Below are 27,412 nucleotides of genomic sequence, written 5' to 3' on the forward strand. Positions count from 1 at the left end.
CCTGCTCCTAGCTTCTAATTAGCTTTTCTACTACCGTTTAGTGTTACGTATTGGCATTTTGCCCTTAATAGTTTTAGTTTTTGTTATTTCATGATTAATAACGGGGTGGTCTATTAAATAGGGTGCTTTATCTCTCATTTATAATAATAGCTTTATTTCCGCCAAAATTGACGATAGCATATAAATATCTTTCGACTGATCATTCAATACGCTGTAGCATCTTCTGCATGTTTAAGCGCCTCCAAATGCTCAAATTCTCAGTTTTTAGAATTCGGTAAAATAGTCTAATCTAGTCAAGTGAAATTTAAAAGGGTTAAAACATATATATCGTTTTTTGTCAGTTTAACTACGAGTAGAATTTCCTAAATTAAACGATAACTAATCCGATAATTAATCCGAATGAGAAACTTAGCAATTCAATACAACAAAATTCTCGTACTTATCTAGCTTATCAGCAAAATCTAGGAGGGCAAGTCGTAAATTTTGTTTTGGATGAAGCACGCTGACGTGAAGCGAATGCCTCGCAATAATAGCCGATTTAACTTTTAAAAAGTAGAATTTTGTCACGAAGCAGCAATTTTTATTTATACTAAAACTGTCAATTCAAATGTATTTTAGCTGTTTTTCATTCCTTTTTTTGCGCCATACCCAGTTTCTAGGGTGAGAATATAACAAGAGGTATAAATAATGGTGAGCGGCCACCTAGCAAAAATGGCAGGGACTTAGGAAAGCATTTAATGCTCTTTCATTCCCTTAAGCTCTTCCAAAACTCTTTGCCGTAAATCATGTCTGATAAATCAGGCTGTAGTCCCTGTAGTCATCTCTGAAGTCCTAGCCTGCCCCCCCCCTCCTTGAATGACACCTCTATATCTATAATTGTTTGTTATATGCTTGGTTATATGATTTTTCCCACAAAATTTGCGATTTATAAATTAATTCTAAGTTGTAGTGCGAAATTAAGATCTTACTTCTGTAGGCTAAACTTTAGTTCGCATGGAATTTATTGCATGAAGGAAAGGCTATAAGTTTATATTAGTCAAACCATAAATGGCAAAATTACACACCTCACTTGGGCCAGCTTCTGTTGCTGCCTTGGTTGCTGCTACACTATCCACCAACTTAGCTTTTTTAGCCGGTTGACTAGATAAACAAAATATCGATTATTTTTCTCTGACTCATCGCACACTCTTATTCAACAAATTAATTCATTCAATACTATCTTTACTTGACAATGCTAGAGAAAAAACGAGGGCTACGCGTCATTTCGTATAAGATTTTGTATTCGATAAAATTTGTATTTTTTATTCGGATGAAGGATAAATAAGGGTATAATCTAAAATATCTGGGGGGGGCAAAATCAGGTCTGGAGGGGGGGGGGGGCAAAACGAGGTCGGGGGAGGGGGCAACTGCCCCCCCTTCCCCATAGCAATTTACGCCCCTGCATGGTATGACGCCAAGCGGCAGTTCCTCAGATGATGGAAAAATCCAGTGTCTGTAAGTAAAACTATCAAAGTTTAAAAAAACAACTTTAGTTTAAATGTTTCCTTATCTGAAATAGGCTTTAATTAGAAATAATAATCATCAAAATTTCTTGTTGCACAGAAAGCAACTATAAATTCAACAGCTATGATGTCTATGGTTTCATCAGAGAATCCTGGAATTGTAACACCTATTATTTTTCATGTATTTTACATGTTCAGTGAATTTTCAACAAAGTCACCTATATTTCGACAGGGCCTGTTGCTGTCTGTCCAAAATTTCGACAAGGTTACTACAAGATATTCGCCAAAGAAATAAATCCCTTGATAGAAGCCGATATTTACGCTTGAATGTGGCTGAAGCAACATTTTTAGTCTACCTGGTATTCCACTACATCGAACAAGAATTTTCGACTCTTGGAACCTAGTTTTGACAATGCAATTTCCGTCGCCATTTTCATTTAATTTTATCAAGAAAAAGCTAATGTGGCTACATTTCAGAGAAGATCAGATGTATCTCGACACGTTGGCGCTTATCCCAACTTTTTCTTGCAATGTATAACCAAGTAATGACAGTTTGAACATTACATACCTGAAAAATTGTCGTGAGCTCCTCTTGTGTCGAAAACAGGAAACTGACCGAATTGAATGTTCTTTTCTTATCTGGGTGTACCGGATATAGTGTCCACGTTTCGCACCGTCGAAATATAACGACGGCTCCAAGAGATGGCGCTCTAAGTCACGGCTAAGCAGAGCTATCCCGTTTTGAAGGAAAATTTCGACAGTGGTTCCGAAATTGCACTGTCGAATCATCGGTGCCTTTACCCATAATATATACTGACTCACCTAATAATAGAAGGTCATCAGCGTGTGAAATATGACTGATTTCAAGGCCATCTAGAGTGACCAAAGGAAGCAAAACCGTTGCAGCCGAGCGAAGAACTACATTGAAAATCACAGGAATAAGCACTGACCCTTGTTTAACCCCACTCCTAAGGGGTATCTTGCTCAAAATTAAACGGCCAACTCTAATTCGAGTGGTGGAATTTTGATACCATGACCAAAGAGACTTGCAAATGAATGGATTCATATTTCAAGAGAGACAAAATGGATTGGGAGTACAATATGGAGTCAAATACTCCATATATATCGAGTGATCAAGTAATTTATTCCTGCTTGGAGTACTCTTACTGACGAAGAATTGAAAGAATTGTTCCGTGAGCATTCTGAACACCAAGACCTCTGCGGAACCTGAACTGATTGTCCACCATATTTGTTCTATCATAAGCCTGGTTAAAAATGATTTTTCTAAAAGCTTCCCAAGAATCGAAAAACTGTAATAGGCCTGTAGGAAGAGTAAACAGAAGTGTCTTTACCTCGTTTTGGAATACAAGAAGTTAGACCCTCACAAAATTACTTTGGTACATAATTGTGAGACAAAGCAGCTTGAAATGATAAAGAAAGATGTAAGAAAAGCTTGGGAGAGCCATGCTTCAAATGTTCGAACATGATCCCATCAAGACCCACAGACATACAAGATTTCAGTAGTCGGACCCAGTTTTTAGTATCAGGAGGTGAAACTGTAATAAAATTGCTATGGGAGTTTAAATCACGAAAATGTGTTAACAGTTTTGATTTAAAGATGTTGTCTTGAGGAGAAGGGTCAGTTGCAAAAACTTAGATAAATATTTGATCCAATCGTCCATTGAAACAACGTCTGGAAAAAAGGTTGGAAGGGATGTCAATTTAGAGACGTAGTGCCATAAATGGGAAGGGGTTAAGGGGTAGTGCCATAATATAGAGATTAGATGATAGCTCAGGGTTTTGATGCTTTTTCCACAAAGGGATGAGCTTGCGGAATTTATTCTTTGTATATTTTGTAAGATGGAAAAGGACCCCTGACCGTAGCTTATCAGTCTCAATCCACACATTACGCCAAAACAGTGACGTTCTTTTGCCTTTTTAAGGTCTGGGTACGTATACCAGCCTATTTTCTTCGCAACCCTACTTATTCTTCCAAGAGGAAGGTAAGCAGTGACTGCGATTTTTAGAACGTGAATTATCTGGGCCAGATAAAGCTCAAGGTCTGGGAGATCAGATGAAGGAGAAGTGGCTAGAAGATGGAAGGGAACTTTAATTATATCTAGTAGAGAATCTAGAGTAAGCTGATAATCATAGTAGAGGAGGGGGTACCAGCGCGATCCCTCACCCCTGCTGCCATCTACAATTTAGTTTAATGCTGACGGGACATAATTTATTCAAGGATTATCGATCGAGTCTAATGTGTGTCAAGGTCAATCGATCTGTTGTTGTTTGGCCACGTGCGAATGACATGAGGGATGATTTACATAATCGATGGGGGACATAATTTATTCAAGGATTATCGATCGAGTCTAATGTGTGTCAAGGTCAATCGATCAGTTGTTGTTTGGCCACGTGCGAATGACATGAGGGGTGATTTACATAATCGATGGGGGAATTATTGATTCACGAGCGTGTGGAATTATGAAACAATACGATCGTAGAGTCCCTAGGGAGAAAGATTACGTAATCGCTCAATGACCTCTTTTTCCAAGGTCGATTTATTTGCTGTTTTTCTCGGCTAGCCTGCCCTGAGAACTTGATTTACATAATCGCTAGGGGAAATTATTGATTCAAGACGGGGAAATTAAGAAACAAACATGGCTTCATTGTTGTTTGGCTAGCCTGGACTGAGAACTTGATTTACATAATTGCTAGGGGTAATTATTGATTCACGAAGGGAGTAATTAAGAAACAAACATGGCTTCATTGTTGTTTGGCTAGCCTGTCCTGAGAACATGATTTACATAATCGCTAGGGGGAATTATTGATTCACGAAGGGGAGAATTAAGAAACATTAAGGTTTTCTTTAATCTTTAGGCCTGAGGGATTTATTTATTATTGTTGTTTTGGACAAGTGCATGCTAGGGGTGAATGTCAAGGTGTCCTGGAACAGGAAACAGTTAGATCACGTGTTTCCTTCTCAGCCAATCATCGAGTCGGATACATCCTCCTTCTCAGCCAATCAGAGACGTGCTTACATATGATTTTCCCGTTACATAACAATTCGCTCTTGAGATTTCGTATATAACGGGTCTGCAATGTGATTAAATTATCAGAAAGTTCCAGAACACAGTTCAAACAACTAGAATGGATACTATTGATGAAGTTGAAGCCTTGGCAACTACAATTTACCATGTAAGTTCTGTTTTATTTTCAAAATTATTTTCCGTGGTCACCCTCTCCTATCTTCGGGTAACCCCCCCCCCCTATACAAACGTCCCTATATGATGTTTATACTCGATAAAAGGTGTAAAATACGCTCTTTTTTCGTTACGTAAACCCCATCCTTCCTTCCCCCTCTGTTTACGACCATAAGTCTGTTTTCGATATATTCCTTATCTTATCTAAAAGCCTCTGTCAACTGTCTGTCATTCCCTGAATAGAGTATCCGATATGGCTTTGACTTATAGATTTATTTCAACGATATAATAACCTGATAAGTGATGACACTACTTTAATGTACATCCGGCTGTGCTAAATATAACAGAATTTGGATAGCAGCTTAACCAACGGTTTCTCTTTAAGAAAAAGATACATTGCTTTATTATGCGTAAATTGAATAGCATTTTTACCATATCTTTCGGTGTGGGGGGAGGGGATATTTTTCCATGTCTTTTCTCAGGGATATTTTCCGTGGGTTTATTTTCCGTGGGCTGTTTTTTCTGGGGGGTGTGATAAATATATAAACTAGACCGGCCTTTGAACGGTTCAGTGAGCCGTAATTCTTCTTTCTCAGATTCAAAAGGATGCGATATCTTTCGGTGGTGGGGGGAGGGGATATTTTTCCATGTCTTTTTTCTCAGGGATATTTTCCGTGGGGGTTTTTTTCCGTGTTCTGTTTTTCTGGGGGTATGATAAATATAAAAACTAGGCCGGCATTTGAACGGTTCAGTGAGCAGTAATTCTCAGATTCCACCGGTTGCGATATCTTTCGGTGGTGGGGGGAGGTGGTATTTGTCCATGTCTTTTCACAGTTATATTTTCCGTGGGGGTGATTTTCGGGGGGCTTTTTTTTTCCGGGGGGTGTGATAAAGATACAAACTAGGCCAGCTTTTTAATGGTTCAGTGAGCCATAATTCTCAGATTCAAAAAGGATGCAATTAGTATATTTCATGAAATTTTTTTACTTTTTGATTTTTTAGTGATAAACTAAACAAAATTGCATGGATGATGATACTAACTTTCTTTCTGTAAAAAAGGGGGCAAATTATTTAGATACTAACTTTTTCCCTTCTTTTTAAGGACAATTGTGAAGAATGCATATCCCCTCCACCCAAGAAAGCAAAAGTGGACGAGACAGCGATCAAACAGTCCGGTCGAAAACCGAAAAGAGAATGGATGGCTTCTTTTAATATGGAGAACCCTGCGGACTCATCTATGCAAGATCGTGAAATAGCCGACACAGTCACACAGAAACATAGCGATGCCGTTCCGTCCACCCTCCAACGCTCGCTACCCAGGCCTTCTGGCACCCAAGTGCAGCCGAGATATAAAAATGTAAGCATTTTTACCTCTAGTTATAGAAATATCTATCAATTTCATCCAACTATTATAGACCTTTTTCCACATGCAACATTTTCGAACATTGTATAAGAGTATATCTCAGCGGGATTTATGAAATATCTTTTCTCCCCCAAGTAAATATAATATTCTCCCTTTTTAATCATGTCAAGTTCACGAACTCACCCTTTTGCTTAATTAGTTTAGTTAAGACAAAAAAAAAGGCACTATATTCTGGTCATAGTAAGGTTTGATAATTTCTATTGCGATATAAACGACTGCTTCGCCTTACCTCTACAAATATTACAAAAAAAAAACTTTATATCTGAAGTATTTGTGTATAATGAGAGGAGATGGCTATCCTTTTCAAATCATGTTTTTTTCACAGAGAAGATAAAAATTATTAATATTAAATTTTATTTTGAGGAATTTTTTGAACAAAAACAAAACATAATATGTCATGTTTTCACCCTTTTGCTAAATTAGATTAGTGAAGCCAAAAAAAAAAAGGCACTATATTCTGGTCATAGTAAGGTTTGGTAATTTCTATTAAGATATAAACGAATGGTTCACCTTGCCTCTACAAATATTATAAAAAAAAACTTTATATCTGAATGAGTTGTGTATCATGACAGGAGATGGCTATCCTTTTCAAATCATGTTGTTTTTTTTTTACCAGATAAGATAAAAAGTATTAATTTTAAATTTTATTTGGTGGGATTGTTTGAAAAATATCAAAACCTACTATGTCACGTTTTAGACTGTAAATATATTATAATAGTATAAGATATGCCACTGGGCCAGAAAGTGCTGTGGGGCAGGGACGCAACGAGGGAAGCGATGCGGGCCCGGTAAGTACCACAGAGAAGTGCCACGGTCCAGAAAAGCACAATCGAGATGCGCCACGGGCCAGGAAAGTTCCACAGGATGTGCCACGGGTATGGGAAAGCGTCACAGGATGCGCCACGGGCCAGGGAAGGCGCCACAGAGATGCATCACGGGCCCCGAGAAGCGCCACGGGGGAAGCACCTAAAAAAAAAAAAAAAAAAAAAAAAATTTGAAACTTTTAAAAAAAAAGATACAATTGTTGTCTTATATTTAATATATTAATTTGGAAATTTAATTTTAATTAAAAAAATTTTATTAATCAAAAATAATACAAACTTTAAAAGTAGTGATGAGTTGAACACTTTGAAAATAAGCTATTTTTCATTTATAGGTTGTCCTGGGTCCAGATTCTCCCTCCCCTCCCTGCTGGTCAGTTGGAGAAGGCGAAGAAGTGGCACTGAACCTTCAGGACAATTCAGCCATCAGTGACTGTCACTCTATTATTAATTCAATTGAAGTACCTTTTAATATTGATGAGTTGTTTGATGATTTTCTAAATAATGTATATAATAGCACAGTTGAACAGGGGTACTTACCTTTGCTAAGTCAAAACACAGTGAAAATTTTAGATTATTTTACCTAGTAATTAACAGGGAACCCTCAACCCTCCTATCTCATATCTACTCCACTGCGAACACCGTAAGTGTAGCAGTCGCAATTTTTTTTGGACCAGGGGGGGGTAGGTTAACTTATACCCGCGGGAGAGGGGGAAACAACTCTCCCAGACTTTCAGCTATCCAATACACTTATAAATAATATAGTTGTTTTCACTGCAGTGTGTGGTGATCCTTTTAATTCGCTGTTGTGTGGTAATTTTGTCTTTAACCCTATAGAAATTGTACATGCATATGTAGAAAAAATTCGTGCACTTCTGGAGAATCAAATTCAGTTGTGGGGAGGTAGAGATTCAATTAAGGTCTCCATTGTTCTAAAGGTTTTTTATTTGAATGAGGGAAAAAGGGATGTTTATTATCATTTTATACATTCTGAGATGCGGTTGGCTTATTCAAATTTACAAAGTTTTGAGGGAGCTTTCTTAGATTGGGTCGATCAAATTATAACGCATCTCGAGAACTTTAATGAAAATAGTAGTGGATCTCTAGTTTTATTTATTGAAAATTTAAGCGTTAATATTTGTAAAATTAAGAAATATTTTATTTTCAGCGGGGGGGCAGGCGGGGGATATGAAAGGGATACAGTTTTAAATTATAATCCAGATCTAGTAGGTTGTCAAGGTGTCCAGAAGATCTGTTTTGAAACAGGTCATATGTGTTTCAGATATGCTTTCCTCATCTCAGCATTCGAGCCTCTAGCTCGGGACGCTACCAAGAAGAATTTAGACAATTGGGCTGTACATGGGAAGGAGGGCTCCGTTTTCCCAGCTGAGATTTTTCTTGTTTAGAGGGGAAATACCCAGTAACGCTTCGATCTATTGACATGTTTGAAAAGGCTAATGCTCATTTAAACATTGGCGTTACTGTGGTACAATACGAAACAGAATTTGAAGATGGGGTTCGTTTAAAAAAGAAGGGGGTGGTTTTCCCTGTCCGGGGCTCGTCAGTTGATTTGGTTAAACACTGGGTTTGGTTGTTTTGCACACCACCTAGTCAACCAAACACAATCGGGCATTTTAACCCTATCACTGACATCAGGAGAGTTCTGGGGGGTGGTAGGGATCTCGGGGTACGTTTCTACTGTCCAATGTACTTGTCACACTTCCGTAGTGATATAAAACTGTGGGATCACATGAAGCACTGTAGACGACATGGCTATCAGACAGTGGAAACGGTTTCAGGGGATAGGGCAATTCTACGTTTCAAAAATTTTCAGAATACCCTTCTCCAGTGCAACAAAATATCTTTGGACTGTGAAGTTAAGCTGGTGGAAGTGAATGATCCCCAATTTCCAGATCGAGTCAAAGAACATCAGGCTATTGAAGCGTCCTACGCTCACGCGCAAAGAGATAGTTGTAACACCAGGTGGTTGTTAGAAATAGTTGAAACCTTGGATGAGGGGGAGTGCATGGTCAAGGCACTGACTAAACTGATTGGCACGGCTCATGGTGCTATTTCGCTTGTGATAAATAACAATTATCAAAGTTTGCTGTGGTCTGCGTCTCTAAGCGCGATTACAACTAAAAAAATAGGGGGGTTAGGCCAGGAAGTGTTGACAGAGGAGGATGCAACCGCGACCCGGGGGGGGAAAGGGCCAGTTAAAGATCATGATCATGTATGGCAGGAAATATCATCGGGGGGTAGTAATTTTAGGGGGGTTTCTCAGCAACCGTTTAATTTACCCGTGATCTGAAAGTTTTTTAGACCATTTTGTCGACAGAATGATAAGGATTGCTTGAAATTTATGTGACCAGACTTAGCACGGATGCACCGTGAGTGAGGGGGAGTAGATTTGCAATGGTTCAATAGTTAATATATATAAAACATAATTTACAAATCGGCTGATAATCTACTGCTTCTTGGGCTTAATTGGCTGGCAGTTGATATGGAGAATACGTTTTTTAATAAAATTTGTTTTTTTGATTCTTTTTTTTTTTTCCCAATGGCATTGAGTCATTTGATTCATGTGAAAAAAAGCGACAATTTTGATAGCTTTCTCTTGCTTAAACAGCACTTTCCAGACAGTGAAGTGTATGACCTGTTGACATGCAAAGGTATATATGCATACGATTATTACTGTTCTGGCGCACGCTTAAGTGAGGAGAAACTACCTCCAATTGAAGCTTTTTACAATTCACTGACCAACAGTGAATGCACAGCCGTGGAGTATGAGTTTGCCAAGAAGGTGTGGTCCAAGGGGAAATGTAAAAATTAGGGCGATTATTGTAGACTGTACTTGGCCAGTGACGTTCTAACTCTGTTGGATATAGTCTGTAAGAACACAGACCAGATCTATTCAGAGTTCGGGTTAGATATAGGCTATTATTTTTCTACGCCCCATTTAGTGATGGATTTAATTTTAAAAATTAGCAGGGAGGAAATAGGCCTAATCACAGACGTAGATCAGCACCTTTTTGTAGAGCGCTCAATGAGGGGAGGGTATGTTTTTCATGGGGACCGTATCTTGTTAACTGATCCGAGTGGACAAAGCAGCGGTGCAAAGTCAAATGCAGTGTTCTTGGACATGAACTCATTGTACCCCTCGGCAATGTCACACTACTCTTTGCCGTGTGGGAACTATCAATGGCTTGAGAATCCATGTGAGCTCCCCGACATTACCACCGTCGAGGACAATGGGCCACAAGGATGGTTCTTTGAAGTTGACGGTCACATTCCGCTGGCGCTTCACGACTCAGTCAAAGATTTTGTTTTTCCCTGTATCAATCGGCCGGTGAGCAGGGACTCGCTGAGTCCCTACACTCGTTCAGTGGTTGAGGATATGGGGATGCATTGGACTCCCTCCAAACAGAAACTGATTGCTGATTTGGACCCTACAGAGAATATCGTTGTTCACCATGTGCTTTTGCATTGGATGGTGAGCACTGGCTTCAAGATCACTAAAATACATAGGGTCCTACAGTTTAATCAGCGACCCTACTTGAAAACTTTTATCGATACCTGTGTCGATAAACTTTCTCAGTCAAATTCAATGGTGGTGAATGACAGGTATAAGCTCATCCGACCTTCAACGATTGGCAGAATGTGTGAAAGTTAACGGAATATATCTAGCTGTTACGTTTCGACTGACCCTCTCGAGTTTGCTCGACTAATGGCATATATCCATTTTACCTCGTTCACGAGCATAGAGGCCGGCATGGTTCTTCTACACAGGCGAAAGCGAAATTTGGTACTGAACAAGAATATCGCAGGCGGTAGTTCAGTACTAGAAATTTCAAAAAAGCTCATGGTGTCGTTCTTTTACAATTTTTGCAATGTGCAATGACCACGGGAGGGGGAGGTTCAAATTTACTATGGTGATACAGACTCTCTGCTATTAAAGGTAAATGGGGCTGAAGAGTTGGATTTATTTGATGATTTTGAAAAGGGGGTGCATATCATATCGCGGATGGAATTCACCCACTGGAAACCGTCACTTTACCCCGAGTTGGTGAAACGTCAAGCCCCCAACCAACTGTTAATTCTAAACTCAGAGACAGGGAGTAATTTGAACTCCCGGGCGGTGGACCTGGGCCCCAAAGTCTATTGCGTTGAAACTCATAGTGGGCAAGAAAAGAAGGCGTGTAAAGGGGTGCCTACACATTTTGTAAAGAGCAATTTCAACATGAGTGTGTACAGAGACTGTGTAGAAAGTAGCCTAGGGCCGAGAGCACAAGTGCTTGCAAGTCTATCTCTACATTATATAACGTAGACTGTGAGAGTAGAGAAAAATGCAATTTCGTTTATATCCGACATGGTATATATTCTCGAGAAGAGTGTGACTGTCCTACTCCCATTTAATTACCGCCTTTATGACCGAGTTGAATGTGTCGACTATCACAATCAAGTAGGTCGGGATCAATTAACTTAACCTGACACTAACCAACTAACCACCCCTCAACCTAACCTCTACATAAATTAACCTAACTCAACTGTTCATCTAACCCAAGCACTAACCCAAGCACTAACCCAACCACTCAACCACTAACCTGTAGCAGTAGCAGTGATGACAACTATTCTTTTTCGCCCCGCGGCCCCCCGGGGGGAGGGGGGAGGGGGTCCCTTCCCGCGGCCACCCAGGGGGGGGGGGGGTCCCGCCCGGGGCCGGCCGGCCTTCGGCCCCGCGGCCCGGGGGGGGGGGGATCCCACCTTTAAATTCAAAATGTTCAAATGTGATATTGTTCCAAGTGTGTGTATTTTGTTGTATGGAAAGTGTTGTACAAAAAGTGTTGTATAGAAAAGTGCTTTAGATGGACAAAAGGTGTTGTACAGAAAAGTGTTTTTTTTAAAAACAAATAGTGCTGCTAATGGACAAAAAGGGTTTTATTATACCTTAGGATCATTGTTCATGTTGAAAAATTTTTAATGTTGAAAATGAAATTTGTCAAATGTTCATGTTTTCTACGTGTTTCTCTTAATAATTTATTCCATGACATATTGTTTTTGTTTTTATTGAATAGAATGGAAAATTATTGCTAATTATTAATTTGACAAGTATGATTTAGAGTTAGTCGTAGTCCGACTGTTGTCCCCAACAGCATGTATCAATTTAAAACACCCTTCAGATCGTTTCTGTGTGGTCCGTCAATGTCGGGGAAAACAACACTTTTAACTAGAATAATTCAAAATTGCGATAAAATGTTTTTGGAAAAGCCGAAAAAAATCTATTATTGCTATAGTATTTGGCAAGAGTCCTATGATAAAATAAAAGCTATTGCCACAACCATACCAATACAATTCATAAGAGGACTTGATGTTTTCAATAGTATTGAATCGAACTCGTGTTTGATTATTGATGATTTGGCTGAATCCATTGAACAGTTCTCACAAGAAATGCTACAACTGTTCACCGTTCGCTCCCATCATGAACAGATTTCCGTTACCCTAGTTCTACACAATCTGTTTCATCAGAGCAAATGTATGCGAACCCTTGCTTTGAATGGCACTGCCTATATTATCTATCGAGTCGTTCGTTATTCTAGCTAGCGCAAAAAACTCAAAAAGCCCATATACCCCCGCGCCCCTAAATTTATGTTTTCAGCATACACACAGGCGACAAGCAAGCCCAACGGTTACATTTTGTTGGATCTTAATCAGAGCACGCCCGAGGATCTACGTGTAGTCACCAACATTTTCAAAAATGAAATTACAGTATATCTTCCGGTAAACAGTAGAAAATACTATTAGTCGCCATTATGACACTGAAGAAACTACACGAACAACGGCATATGTTTTCCGTTTTAAGCACTTCAAAACCGTTGCTTAGGAAGGCTATACTCAAACATGGGGTTGACAATGATTTCATTAATATAATATCTGAACTTTGTTTAAATTTAACTGAGGTCATTGTTCAACTGACATATGTTTTTATACAACAGAAAACCAAAATTGTTTCCAGGTGCGGCACCTGTTCTGGAAAAAAAAATTTAAAAAATAGAAACAGACAACGACTCCGTCAGGCGGGCTGTAGAATCTTCACAATTTTACTACCAATGATTGCAGGACTTGTAAGCATTTTTCTCTAAATAGCAAAACTATATAAATTAACACTATTTTAACTTGTCCTCTTTCCCATCGAACATTTTGAGGACAATCTAAGAAAATTCATTAACGATGAGAATATTGCCGATGACAAAAAACTGCTTTTACTTCAAGATGCATTGCGACGTGTGGAAAAACATAAACCTTATCGTGAAAGACCTGCCATCGTCGTCGATCCCTCTAAACAGGAAACATCTCAAGATTCTGTACAACCAATGGAGAAGGAATTGAATTCAATTGTATTGAAAATTGGAAACCTATTGCCATTCTCCTATCTAGAACAGAATAAAAGATTATTATCCTATTTCATGTTGGAAACTGATGAGAATCAGGTTCCAGTTGAGAGCACAGGGAAACGAATTATAATACAGGGAAAAAGTTATAATCTAGTTGATTTAATTTGTGATATGGTGACTAATCGTAAAGGTCTCTTATCATTTGACAATAATCTATACACCTTTCTGTGTGTATCAAACTTCACTAGAAGTATTATTTGCAATAAGAAAATTCTAAATAAACTAAATGAACATACAACAACATCATATAAAAAAGAAGAAGAATAAGAAGACACGAGCAGCACCACGAATAGTACGACACATGTGGCTGCTAGTCAAAAGCGAAGACGAATTGATTCGCCCGCCAGTGTGCACAAGGGGAGTGGACATTGCACTACATGTCTACGCTCGAAATGGATGAAGTTTTGAAAGGTGTTTATGAAAATATTGGCGAGGCGGGAAGTTTAAGTTCTCCCAAAACTCTTTCCAAAGTCACGGGTGTTCGCCCTAAAAGTGTGCAAGACTATCTACAAAGTGAGCCGAGTTACACTCTGCATAGAAATCATAGACTTCGTAGTAATCACTATCGTCAAACTAAAGCCTTTTACCCTCTGGATATAATTCAAACGGATCTCTTGACTCTAGACGCAGTTTAACAGCGTCACAAGACACCCTACAAGTACATTCTAGTTGCAATCAATATCCTTAGTCGCTATGTATATGCCAGACCATTGCGGTCGAAGAGAGTTGTCGAAGTTGCACAGTAAATTGAAAGTATTCTCGAACATGATTCATATAGAAAAATTCAATCTGATCGTTGTATTGACTTTGTTAATACCCATGTTTCACAAGTAATATAGAAATATAATACAACACTTTCCCAGAGTCACAGTCCTATCTAGGCTGCATCGGCTGAACGATTGATAAGAATGATTCGTCTATTAATTTCAAGATATTGCACATTGAAAAATACGCCGGCTTTTATTCATGATTTAGATAAAATCATGTTGATTTATAATCAACGACCTCATCGATCTCTGTCCAACTCTACACCAACGGATGTTCACTACAATGAAAATACATTTGATACTTTTCTAAAGCAATACTCCAAAGGTCAAAAAGAGAAAAAGAAGAAGAAATTCAATGTTGGTGATACTGTTCGAATTAATAGAACCACCACTATTTTTGAAAAAGTGGAATTATTTATGGAGCACCGAACTTTTTAAAGTGTCCAAAATCCTTGACACTAAACACATAACTTATAGACTTTGAGACCTCAAAGATGATGAGATTCTCGGCGGCTTTTATGAATATGACCTGCAAAAAGTGAGAAACACTAGTGAAAGTTATCAAATTGAAAAGATATTAAAGATTCGTACACGCCATGGTAAGAAACAGTTGCTTGTTCTCTGGATAGGATACAACTCAGATTTTGATTATTGGGTCAGTGCTGAAGATATTAACAATGCACAATGATTTATATGTGACTTTCATGTACAATGTTTCTTATACTCTCGACAATGATATGAATAGAACAATGGATGTTTGGACGAATCTCTCCCACACCATCAAATTCGGCGGACAGTATGAAGTGTCTATTGTCGAATATATTCTCAAAATAAATCCGACATCCGGAAAAAGGATCGTAAATATGAAATAAAAATTAGACCCTATGATTGGCCGCCACCACCAGGTGATCAAGAACAAATTCAAAAAACCAATTGGTTGGATTATCCATATGTTGAATTACCCTACGAGGAACTCACCTGTATGAATGATTTATGTCGTACTATCAATAAAAGAATTTTCGCTCATAAGGAGAGAACCTTTCATTTAAACTATTCAAAGGAGGAGGGCAAGATCTATATTAGTTCACCTATTGCTGGCGAAAAGGTTATTCTCAATGATCACCTAAGGGATTTTCTTGGCTTTAAGCTCAATATAATCAATGGTAAAAGTGCTGGAAACACTAATTTCATTTTTGCTGACTATCCGCCTGCCTTCTCCACAGACACTTGTATATTTCTCTATGATTCATTTGTGGAAACATCTCGAGTTGGTAATTTAAATGTTCCCCTCCTACGAGTTCTTGAACGAAAAACCAATCAAGAACATATTCATCACTACAATATAAAGCATCTTTAGTGTATTCCCGTAAACACTTCCTATTTGGAACTCTGTCAGTTAACACTAAGAATCAAATTGGGTGATCCAATAGCAATTTCAAAAGGTTTGGCTGTGATTACATGCCATTTTCGACCCATCATTCAACAGCAAGATGTCTCATAAAAAAGTGGTATTCACTTGTCCTGATATTGACTGCTATGTTAATACTCTTGTCCCAAGACAAAAGGGCAATGGAATGGACTACTACAAAGGTCGCTCGTCAATGTCTGGTTACGGTCTTGGCAGTTGGTTTGCTAAGCTGTTTCGCTCTTCACTACCACTGGCTAGAAAATATCTTGTACCGGCTGCAACAGATTTTGCATCCTCTACACTATACGATTGGGGCTCTGGCAAGGATTTAAAAAAAAGTGCTTCGAAAAATCTTAGGTCCAGTGTGTGAACACTTGGAGAGAGATTAAAACAGAATGGTAAAGGTTTAAAAAGGTCAAGAAACAATGCACCCCTCATCAGTCTACACTCAGGACGGAAACGAAAGACATCATCTCTTTTGTCAAATAAAAGAAGGAAAAGGCCGACACGTAGTTTAAGCAGAAGACCCAGGAAGAAAATTGTTAGATCGAAAATAGATTTCTTCTCCTAAAATGTCCTACCTACCACATAAGGATTCTCAACCTTCAATCACCGCCTCATAGAATCTATTCAATGCTGAAAATGTTGATGTGAGTGTCAAGCATGGATACTATGAACAATTTTATCCACAACAACCCCTCTCCGATAGTATCCACTTTCAAATTTATTCCAATGAAGACTACTTTATATACTTGTCTTCAACATTTATAGATTTGCAAATGAAAGTCCGGACATCCGATAATTCAATTCCAACTCGGGTTGATGGACTATCCTATGAAAATTGTATACTACATAATTTATTTCGTCAAATCAGCGTCTACATCAATGGCACGCTGGTGAGCACAAGCACAACTCTCTCAAATTATACAAGCTATATTCAATTCATGCTGATGACACCCAAGTCATACAAGGAATTGAGAGGCACCTCCAATGGATATGAATATATTAATAATACTGATAGTACAGATGCACTTAAAAATGCTACAACTAGTGAATTACATTTAGTTGGAAAAATATATCATGAAATATTTAATATACCCCAATGGCTGCTGCCCAATGTTAAAGTGGATATAAAATTGACGCTTGCACCCTCCAATTTCATATTGAGAAAAGAACTTGCTGGTAATCCCGCTGTAAGTCTCTCCCTCACCTCGGCAATACTTCATGTACGCAAACAAAAGGTCATGAGTTCTGTTGCTTTGGCCGTGGAAAAACTGAGAGCCAATGGCAACAATATTAAACTACTTGTTCCTCATACAATCACCAATCAACGTCATATCGCAGTGGGCTCACGCACCTTCACCGATTAATCCTTTCTTACTGTTGAAATTCCGTCGAAATTGGCTTTGGCCTTTGTAAAAAGCGCCAGTGCAATAGGATCATGGAGTGAATGCCCACATAAATTCGAGATGTTTGAACTTTCATCTCTTGTGTGCAAAGTAAACGGTATCCCACTCTACAATCTATCTTTTGATAAATCCTATAGAACATTGTATGAGTTGACCATGCGAACCCTAGATCATGATTAACAACTATTTGAAAATGGTATAACAGAAGATATGTTTGCTAAGATACATGCCATCATTTTATTGGATTTGTCGTGTACACAGGATATGGGTATCTTAAGTACATTGAGGGTGCGTTTAGAGTGTACATTTACCGACCCATTGGCAGAGAGTATTGCCCTAATCTCACTAAACCAATATGAAACCTATTGGTAAATCACTCCCGAAGGCAGTGTTCTACTAGACTTGGCGCCATGAACACCAGTCAAATAATCAATGTATTTAATATGGACCCCTACATGTCACAGTACAAATCTTATTGTCTACCCTCAGACTTTCTTGGAAAAATTCAAAATGTTAACAATACCTTGATTATTGTTAATAGCAGTCCGTCGACTGTGCTGACAGGTTATTGGCTGTGCATCTTTCAAACAATGAAGACGATTGAATTTTTTGATCCTCTTGGTCTACCCTATACATTCTACACACCTCAAATCAGCAACTATATTGAGAGCAGTGGGAAAACTATTGTTCAAAATCGGAAGAGGGTGCAGGATCTAACGACTAAAAGCTGCGGCTTCCATGCACTACTATATTTTGTGTTCCGATGTCGCGGCTATACTTACAAGCAGTTTCTCCACATTTATAGTGACAATCCACGTCTGAATGACTTTCTAGTGGAAAATATCCTCTCAGACCTATACAGTATTGATTTCAGTGCCCTAAGAGTAAAGTGCTTAAAAAATGTTTGTGAATTTCTTTATTAATAAAATGTATATATAAAACAATGTCGTTAAATCTTCAATTTTAGATTTCTTTATCGAGGTATAGGCAACTGCCGTGAACCACTAATGCTGGCAGATAATTTGAATTCACTGTATATTTAACTTGATAGGCTGCAAATTCAAGGTCACATTTTCTACAGTACAATATAACTTCACTCTTGTCATATCTCTTTGTATAGTCAATGACACTATTTACATTCATATTATGAAATTCACGAGTTTCAATCTGTCTATTTGAAGCAATATCACATACAGTGTTTTCAAATGGTGAATCACATTCCGTCACAGCCAAATAAAAATCACTTGGTTTATAGTCATAGTAGGTGGTGTCGTCACATCGATGACGTAGAAACCAGATTGTCTTGTTATTCCAACAGTTGAATCGTAGACCAGATTCCTCTTCCCAGAATAATTTAAATCCACGACGATACAAATCTCGTAGAAATAAACTAAAATCACGTTTGGGATTCTTTCTAGTCATAGCGGGGTAAGTATTCTCCCAGTGATCACATTTATCATGGTGACAATGGGAGCAGAGGTGCCCTCTAGGGTGAGAATCACACACCTCCTCAAGACATGAATTACATCCTTTAATTTGTACTGCATAGCCTCTATGTAATTTACAAAGGATTACATAATTTACACTTTTCACTATAGTCATCAATAATTGTACAAGTCTCACATTGATTCCAACTGCCAAGAGTGTACATGCACAATGGACATATATAGAACATTTTTCGGTTTCCGATGTAAACTCACTCACCTCTAACCCTAAACTGATCCTCCTCGTTCTATAAATTCATGATGGATGGAACGGGGGGAGAGAGGATTATCTCTGTGATCTGACATCCTTCGTACAGTGTTTTAGACATCTACATTTACTTAATAGTCAATGAGTTAAAATTTATCCCCAAAATAAGATTCTGACATGTTCAAATTAATATATAAATAAATAGAATATAAGAATTTTAATCAAATTTAAATATCTTCATACAATAGTACAATGGTGGAGAATCACAACTCATTATATTGTCAATTGTTCCCTGACAATAGAATATCCTGCATTTAAGAGATAACTCGAGAAAATCATCATCCAAAATCAAATGTTTTTCAATAAACACTAGATTTGATCTAATTCTATCTTTCTCAAATTTATTCATTTTTCAGTCCTTTCACTCCGACTGCTGACTCTAGACTGACCCTGATTCGTCAGCCCTAACCAGAAAAGAAAGGGAACATTTTCGATTTCGAAACAATTTTATTGAATAATTACAAAAACAACAACAATAATACATATCATGTACAATCAGCGATACTGTTTATTGTCTTCAATATGTTTCACCAATGCACTTAAATCACATTGAAGTCTATTAACGTGTGCTATATCAACTTTAGCGGCGAAACATAATTGATCCTCCATTTTAAATTTGCTCAAGGATATCACATATCTTGCATATACTGCATCCCATTCCAGACATAGCCGTGATCCTTTCGTGATTTCCACCGCAATGTTTGGTGCTCTTGTACTATTACATACTTATATACTTATACTTATACATCAACTCCACTATCAACTTCTAATAGTGTAAACATTCCACTCATCGCCATCAACACAAATATATATCCAAAATGAGTAAAGTCAAAACCGTTCTTCTCACTCCTTTGAATTCTATTCACAGACTAATAAAACTCTATCAAAAAAACCCGTTCCTTATATTCCCACCGCCGCTAATATGTAAGCACGTCTCTGATTGACTGAGAAGGAAACACGTGATCTAACTGTTTCCCGTTATCGGATCAATAAAATTCCCAATCGATTACGCAATCAAGTTCTCGGAAATTCACTTCCACCTCGAGTCCTAGATCAATAACACTGTTCCCGTTAGTATTCAATGCGCATGTGCAACCTTCATCCCGGAGTTATTATTGAGCTATTACGTAATCTTTCTCCCTAGGGACTCTATGAACATATTGTTTCATAATTCCCCATGCTCGTGAATCAATAATTCTCCCATCGATTATGTAAATCACCCCTCATGTCATTCGCACGTGTCCAAAGAACAACAGATCGATTGACCTTGACACACACACATTAGACTCGATCGATAATCCTTGAATAAAGTATGTCCCCCCTCGATTATGTAAATCACCCCTCATCTCATTCGCACGTGGCCAAACACCAACAGATCGATTGACCTTGACACACACACATTAGACTCGATCAATAATCCTTGAATAAATTATGTCCCCCATCGATTATGTAAATCATCCCTCATGTCATTCGCACGTGGCCAAACAACAACAGATCGATTGACCTTGACACCCGATTAGACTCGATCGATAATCCTTGAATAAATTATGTCCCGTCAGCATTAAACTAAATTGTAGATGGCAGCAGGGGTGAGGGATCGCGCTGGTACCCCCTCCTCTACTAATAATGTAGATTTCTATAATTCCAGTTCATTTTGTCGAACCATTTGGACACGGGGTTAGTAGGCAAGGATGAAGGGTCGATAGGGACTAGTAGCTCTAGTTGAGAATGGTTACTTAAAATAAGTTCGTCGGAGACAACCACCGACTGAGACCGTAACTTAGATATATTAGTCAATGCCAAATTTATATTAGAAACGCTTCCAGAAAAGTATGTGTAAGTAAAAGAACGTGTTTTGTCCATAATAAATAAGTCACTCGGCAAAGAAGATAACGAAATTTGTGAACGGAGTAGAGAAACGTCTGTCAAGTCAGTGTTAAAGTCACCCAAAGCTAAAATCAATTTATTACTGGCCCTGATTTTTGCTAATAAATTGGAAAATGAAACACGTGTTGCCGTAAATCTCTGATCTGAGGGAATATTTCGGCAATTTGTTGGTAAATAAACACAAATAGTAACAAATTTCCCCAAATCAACAGCCAGAAAAAATCCTAAAGCTCAAGTAAAGCACTCCGAAACCTATTCCTAACTGCGATCAAGAGGCCACTAGACGGGCGCCCTGTACTCTTGGCAGGCTGTATGTAATAACTAAAATCACTAAAAAATTTTAAGGCTTGGCAATTACCTGGTAGTAATAGATGCTCAGAAATACAGACAATACCAAAATCACTAAGTGTTATACCTATTAGGTCCAACTTTTCTTTAGCATTGCACACATTCTGGAAAAAAAAGCGCGATTAGTTAGAGTCATAGAGAGAAAAGAGAAACGAAGCCGAAAAAACTGTGTGCTTTTGCTTGCTGCTTTCTTCAAAACGGTACAACGAAAACTGAAAATAGTGTGATTTCCGCCACATTTGATGCACTTCACGTGAACACTGTGGCAGGGCTCCTTTTTGAAGAGCATTGGTCTCCCGCAGATCTTGAGCATTTAGCTGTTTTAATACACTTAGAGGGTTTGTGACCTAACGATTGACAGTTATAATACTGAAGGGGTCTCTCTATCGGCTTATAAATTTTGAAGTGTGCGTAGTTGATTTTAATCCCATATTTCAATGCACAATCTAGGTCCTTATCACGTCGAAAAGACAATAGAACAATTTTAGACATACCGAAACGCTTAGCGTTCATGATATCACTACAGATACCTGGAATACTTCCCACATCAAAATCATTATCAATATAAACAATCCCTAAAAACTCTTTTTTGATCACTTTGCTTTTTATTTGCACAGGCGTGGCTCTAACAACTGCCGCCGCAGAGCACTCTTTCTTCATGTGGAGGATTGTCTTATCTTTCTTGTTGGCAATTCTATCTATATCATCAACTTTTAGATTTTCAATAAATTCACTCTGTTTACCTTGATTGCCATTCATTAGTTCGGGAGGTGTATTAGATATAATAATGGGAGTTGAATAGACTGATCATCTCTCAAACGAGATCAGACTAAATCATACATATCAACCAGAAATGAAGCTAATGGGTGGCTGCCCCTATGACCATCAAGTAGGTCAAAGTTAAATTCACTTTTGCAAGTATTGATAGCGTCCTTTAAGGCTTCTTTGCTAAAGAATTTCGTATGTTTCAAAATTTTGTCTTTTTCTATATTTTTCTTAAATGGATCTTTGGAAATATATGCTATTTTGACTGGATGCACTGAAGGTCTGTTGATATAGTTGAATATCACCCTTAAAACTCCTCGTAATTCTCAACTTAACATCCTTAGCTGTTCGTGAAATGTTACAGATATGCGCGTTTGACAACCTGGAAGCGTATTTTACATTTTGGTTTTTCTCGCAATGTCCCGAAAGCTTTAACTTAATACCTTTGGTTGTTCCTGTTATATTGCAGATGCGCCCGTTTGTAAGACGCATATAGTCTCATTTGATCTAGTTTAACACCTCTGCCCCCCCTCCTCCCCAGAATTCACCGACAGTTTCAACTTAATACCCTTTGCCGTTCTCGAAATGTTGTAGATACGCCCTTTTGACAGCATGGATGTACATAGGGCCTTGACTTAGTCTATATTCCCCAAAAGTTTCTTCTTAATAACCTTAGCCGTTTCTGAGATATTGTTCATACGCCCATTTTATAACCAGGATAGGTGTAGTGTCTTCGAATATAAATTTTTTGTCGCTTATCTTTGCCGTATATTATCGAAAGAAAGTCATTCAATGTTCATGGTGCTCAGTCTGTGTCGTTGTAGCTGTGATATTTCAAAAACTTGATGTTGATGATTGTTAATTGCCTGGTACTCAAGAAAAAAAATCTGATAGAGACAACGGCCATTAGGGAATTGAATTTTTCTGTAATTTCACACTGGCTCTACAGAAGTATAAAATTAAACTGACAAGAACTTTGTTTGAAGTCTGTATCAAGACTTAGTTAGCCCCAAATATTTTTTTCTAATGCTATTTTTGTATATTTACATCATACTAGCAGAACAATATGTCGGTCGAAAGGCGTAAAAAACCGTGGAATTTGCTCTTTTGTGAGACTTGGAGAAATATTATTCCCCAAGCCCGAAATTGTCTGTCACACTTCCCCCACCCCAACAAAAGAGCACCTGAAACTTTTAACTCGTTTTTCCAACCGTGATATAAAACAGGGTTGACTTGCCAAAATTAAACTTTGGAAAATTAAAGCGAAAAGACCCTTTCCCCTCTTTTTAATCGAATTCTTTATTTATCTGCACATGTTAAGTAGTTCAATACCATTTTTTCCACAAGTGTGGCTTTCTCCCAAATACGAATATTTTGTAAAAAAAAAAACGTGATATCGGGCTTGATCCAACGACGGTAACATTTGAAGTGTAATGCTCTACCATTGAATCAGGCTCGCTTTATTCAGACTCGTTTGATTTTCTACCGTTTGCTTCATACGTAAGTAAACTGGTTTTTCGCTAGTTTTACTGACATCACCAGTTATGTGTAGTAGATACAATGTATTAATAGGGTAACTGCTGTTTCCACCTTTCTTAATTAAAAAAAGAGCTGGAAATTTTCATTTGCGGTGTTTTAGATTTTTGGATTGTTATTGGGGGCCAATTTGTTTACAAATAATTTTTTTTTTGTAGGTATCCAAGATTCTACTAAAACGATTTTGAAGTCAAAAACTCCCATTTCGTAACTATTTTTGTTAATAAGAAGATAATGCATTTGAGAAAAACTGAAACTTAAATATGTTGGGAATCACACGAAGCATAAAAAAAAAGGATGGAACCAATCAACAGAGTGTGCATAGTTTTAGAGGGTGAGTTTTAAATTAAAAAATGAGCCCTTTTGAAGTTTTTACAACAAAGCTATCTATAAAAATCTTATACGCTCCCAGGGCATAACTTACAACCCTTCCCCTGAGGGCTCTGAGGGGGTTATCATCCTCACCCTCTTGTAAGTCAAAGTTAAAAAAAAAACATTACATGACACATATTGAATCACATTCTGTCTTTTTGTATTTTATTTCCTGACAAAATTGCATTTTACATGTTTCATACGTCGTTCAGTTCTAATTTTAGTTTGATATCTTGACAATAAGAGCAAAGGTAGGAGATTCATTACGTTGTGTTAAGAACGAGTTTGCCATGTGACGGAAGAATTTTTCCACTTCCGTACAAGGTCTTAATCTAACACGAAGTTATAATTGATCTGTATTTGATCTCTATCGTTATCAGTTCAAAGAAATTCAGAAAGATTTGACTCTTGGCTTCATTTCTGTAATCCAAGTCTGGGGGTCTTAAAGATATCTTACGGTAATTTTGTATACACTCTGTGTCACATAGCCCCGGTTAAACAATCTTGGTGTGAGACGTTAAATGGAAGGGTGATGACTCTTTTTTTTATAATTTATTCTATAATTTATTTTTTGTATAATTGTATTTTTATATATTTGTTGTATTATTTTTTATATTTTTATAATTTATTTTTTGTAATAGGAATAACCAGTTCTTCATCTTAGTTATGTGTAAGGAGCTCTAAATTTAAAACATTTTATAAATTTGATAGATTTTAGTGAATTTTTTAAAATTTGATTTTGCGTAGAGAGAGAGAGATTTATTCTAAACAAACAAATAATTTAACATAAGTTTAGCGGCCACCCCAAGAAGTAAAAACTTGTCGAAGGGGGTGGCGAAAATACACTAACATAACAAAACAATAAAAAAAAAACGAAAAAAATAATAACCTATCTATATCACAGTCCCCAAACAGCACCACAAACCTTAAACCTTAACATTTTCATTAAATTTGCAATCATATTCATAATCATCACCCCCAGGAGCCATAAAAATTTACCAATATCATTTAAAAAAAAAAAAAAAACCCTAAAATTCATACTTACTGAAAAGCATCCCTTTAATTACTATCTTAAACGAAGAAATATCACCTATATTTTTTTTATTTTGATCAAGATGATTCCAACTTCTGATCCCCCTGTGAAGCAAAGAAAACATCGATCGGGCCGAAAATACCAGTGAAATATTAATATCTGCAGATGACCTAGTATCATAATCATAGACAGAAGATCTCAGGTTAGCCAAGCTATCAAAACACGGGAGGTTTATACCCCTCTGAATCCTAGAAATGAATAGAAGTGTATACAACTCCCTTAATCCGGAAGCTGGCAGTATCTTTACACGCTCATACACGTTTCGTACCGAATTCCGGGGTTGTAGGCCATCTAACAGCCGAACAGCGTTGTTTTGTAGAACTCGTATTGGCCGAGCAATAGAAGGAAATGTTCCAAGCCAAACGCTACTACAATACAATATATATGGATGGATAGTATTTTTATAGAAAGTATGCTCTATAGCTTTTTAGTTACGCATAACCTATGCGTATCCAAACTTAATTTTTGTTTTTTTATTTTCAGATATTAAAATTGACGCTCTGTCTGGTTATGATCTCTCTGAAAAGGAAAATGATACGTTTTTCACTGCTAACTCTTCCACTGTGTCTCTGAAATCACAAATAGGCCCAGTCTATCAAATTATGGCTTATGAATCTCATTCTTCTGCTGAAGAGTCCCCTGGATATCTCCAATACTTAAAATCCGAAACTATTTCTTTAACAAACTGTTTCTATAATGTTAAAACACATATACCGATAAGTCTCAAGCCGGTTGCACCGTTAAAAATAAAACCGAGCCAAATGTTAGAGGAAGTGTCTGCTGGTATATGGCGATACCGGTGCTCCTATTGTGATAAAACTTTCAGTCGCACTGGCTATCTTGCGCAGCACTTCAATAGTTCACACGCTGGAGATCGACCCTTCAAATGTGCGATATGCGGTAAACGATTCTGTGATGAAGAAAAGTACAAAAATCATCAATCAAAACATGGTGGTAATAAACCATATAAATGCAGTGACTGCCCAAAGCAGTTCAATTATAAGACAGATTTAAATAGACACATTAGTGTTCATACTGGGTTAAAGCCATATATATGTCAGGTGTGCCAAAAAGGATTTATTCGGAAAGATCATATGCATAAGCATATTGCTACTCACATACCACAAGAGCAAAAGGTTTAATAACCTTGTTGATATTGTTGTAGAAGATAACGACCATAACTGCCCAGCATTTGACGCAGCACAGATATTGTGCCCTTAATAAGAAGCAAACATTTTTGTGATAGATACGTTGTGTGAAAAGTGAACCTCATCCAACCTTTTGTTTACATATTTTGTTTTAATTCTAAGGACTTGATTGGGTATCAGCAAGTCCAGCAATAAATTTAAACCTTGGCCAACTTTTTTTGATGCCAGGTTCATAGCTGAGCTGTAGCAATTCATAGTGTGGTATGTTATGCAAATAATTTATTTGCATGAGAGTGCAAAAACAAAGTGTTTTTTGATCTCTTTGTTTTTTATTAGTAACAAGACGTTTATTAGTTTCTTAAAAAAAACTAGAAATTTGGCACTCCTAAAATTTGCATCCACAACGGGGCAAAGTGCCCCCTCTCATCCTCCTAAAACTGCCTCTGGGGGTTAAAGAATTATTTACCCCACTTGGTCATCTAATCATACATATTGACAAACCTCGCATTATTCTGGCTCAAAAAAGGGTAAACATGTCTACCTTTGTCCTAAAGTTTAACAATGGTTTAAATTGATGTTGACAATGCCAATGCTATTTTTATAATATTACGGCGCAGTAAATAAATTGACTGATTGATTAAATGGGAGCGGCGAGAGAACATTGGAGTTGGTCTGGCCCATAATTGGTTCTCTAATGACAGGACAAAAAATTTGTATGTAATTTCAGTCCAAACAAAGTGGAACGCCCTTATTTTTCTGCTGAGAAGCTGGTGGTTAGGGTGAGGGGTGTTGTGGATTGTATGGGCCCACTTTATGTCTCCAACAATATAAATTGAAAAGGCTTGCTATATTTTGTTTCACATTAATTGCAACATGCCTGCATATCTGGAAGAAACATTTTGTCTTTCTTCAAAAATACTAATGGAGAGAGGAGGGGGTGAAGGAGATATCTTGAATCAATTTTGTACCTCCAGCTTTATACTACGCTGAGCCAGGCTTAACTTGTTTTGGTACAGAATCATTATAGGATTTTTTTTTTTCAAATGTGTATCACAACCCTAAAACGGTCAGTCCTTTTAAATTTTCAAAACGTGTTCCTCGTGAGCAAGGTAGGTACAAAAAAACAACAAACATTAATAATTTGTACCAGCTGCTCATGGATTATTGAGCAGCAGTGATTTTCTTGCTTTAGATTAAATTTATTATTGAAAGGAGCTTCTACCTAGAATGGAGAAAAGAATAAGCTCCGTTTGCTTTAACAGTTCGAGTTTATTATATCAAAATTTACATTAAATTTATGTATAAAGATAGTACATTTTAAATTATATTAATTTATATTGAATTAGATTATATTATAATTATATAAATAACATGTATTATATTTATGATAACTGGATTCGCCAAAAATTTCCTTCTTTAGGTCTCTAAAACTTTCCTATTTAGGATTCTAAGAAGAAAATTTTGGCGATAAGGGCAAAAAATTGTCACGCATTTTAAGCACTTTAAGATTAGTCCAGCTATAATTTTAA

At 37.5% G+C, this 27,412-nt stretch overlaps 1 protein-coding gene across 1 annotated transcript in view; it reads left to right on the plus strand.

Annotated features, from left to right (window-relative positions):
* LOC148941247 (uncharacterized) overlaps nucleotides 1–27,147 on the plus strand; it is a 77,300-nt gene extending 50,153 nt beyond the window's left edge. The window contains exon 4 of the mRNA XM_089104071.1: nucleotides 25,219–27,147. Coding sequence (XP_088960197.1) covers nucleotides 25,219–25,877 — 659 coding nt within the window. The 3' untranslated portion in view covers nucleotides 25,878–27,147. The remainder of the gene's footprint in view (nucleotides 1–25,218) is intronic.
* Nucleotides 27,148–27,412: the final 265 nt, after the last annotated feature.

Source organism: Artemia sp. Qi Xiang Cuo, chromosome 18 (genome assembly GCF_049724085.1).
Source record: "Artemia sp. Qi Xiang Cuo chromosome 18, ASM4972408v1, whole genome shotgun sequence".
NCBI classification, from domain to species: domain Eukaryota; kingdom Metazoa; phylum Arthropoda; class Branchiopoda; order Anostraca; family Artemiidae; genus Artemia; species Artemia sp. Qi Xiang Cuo.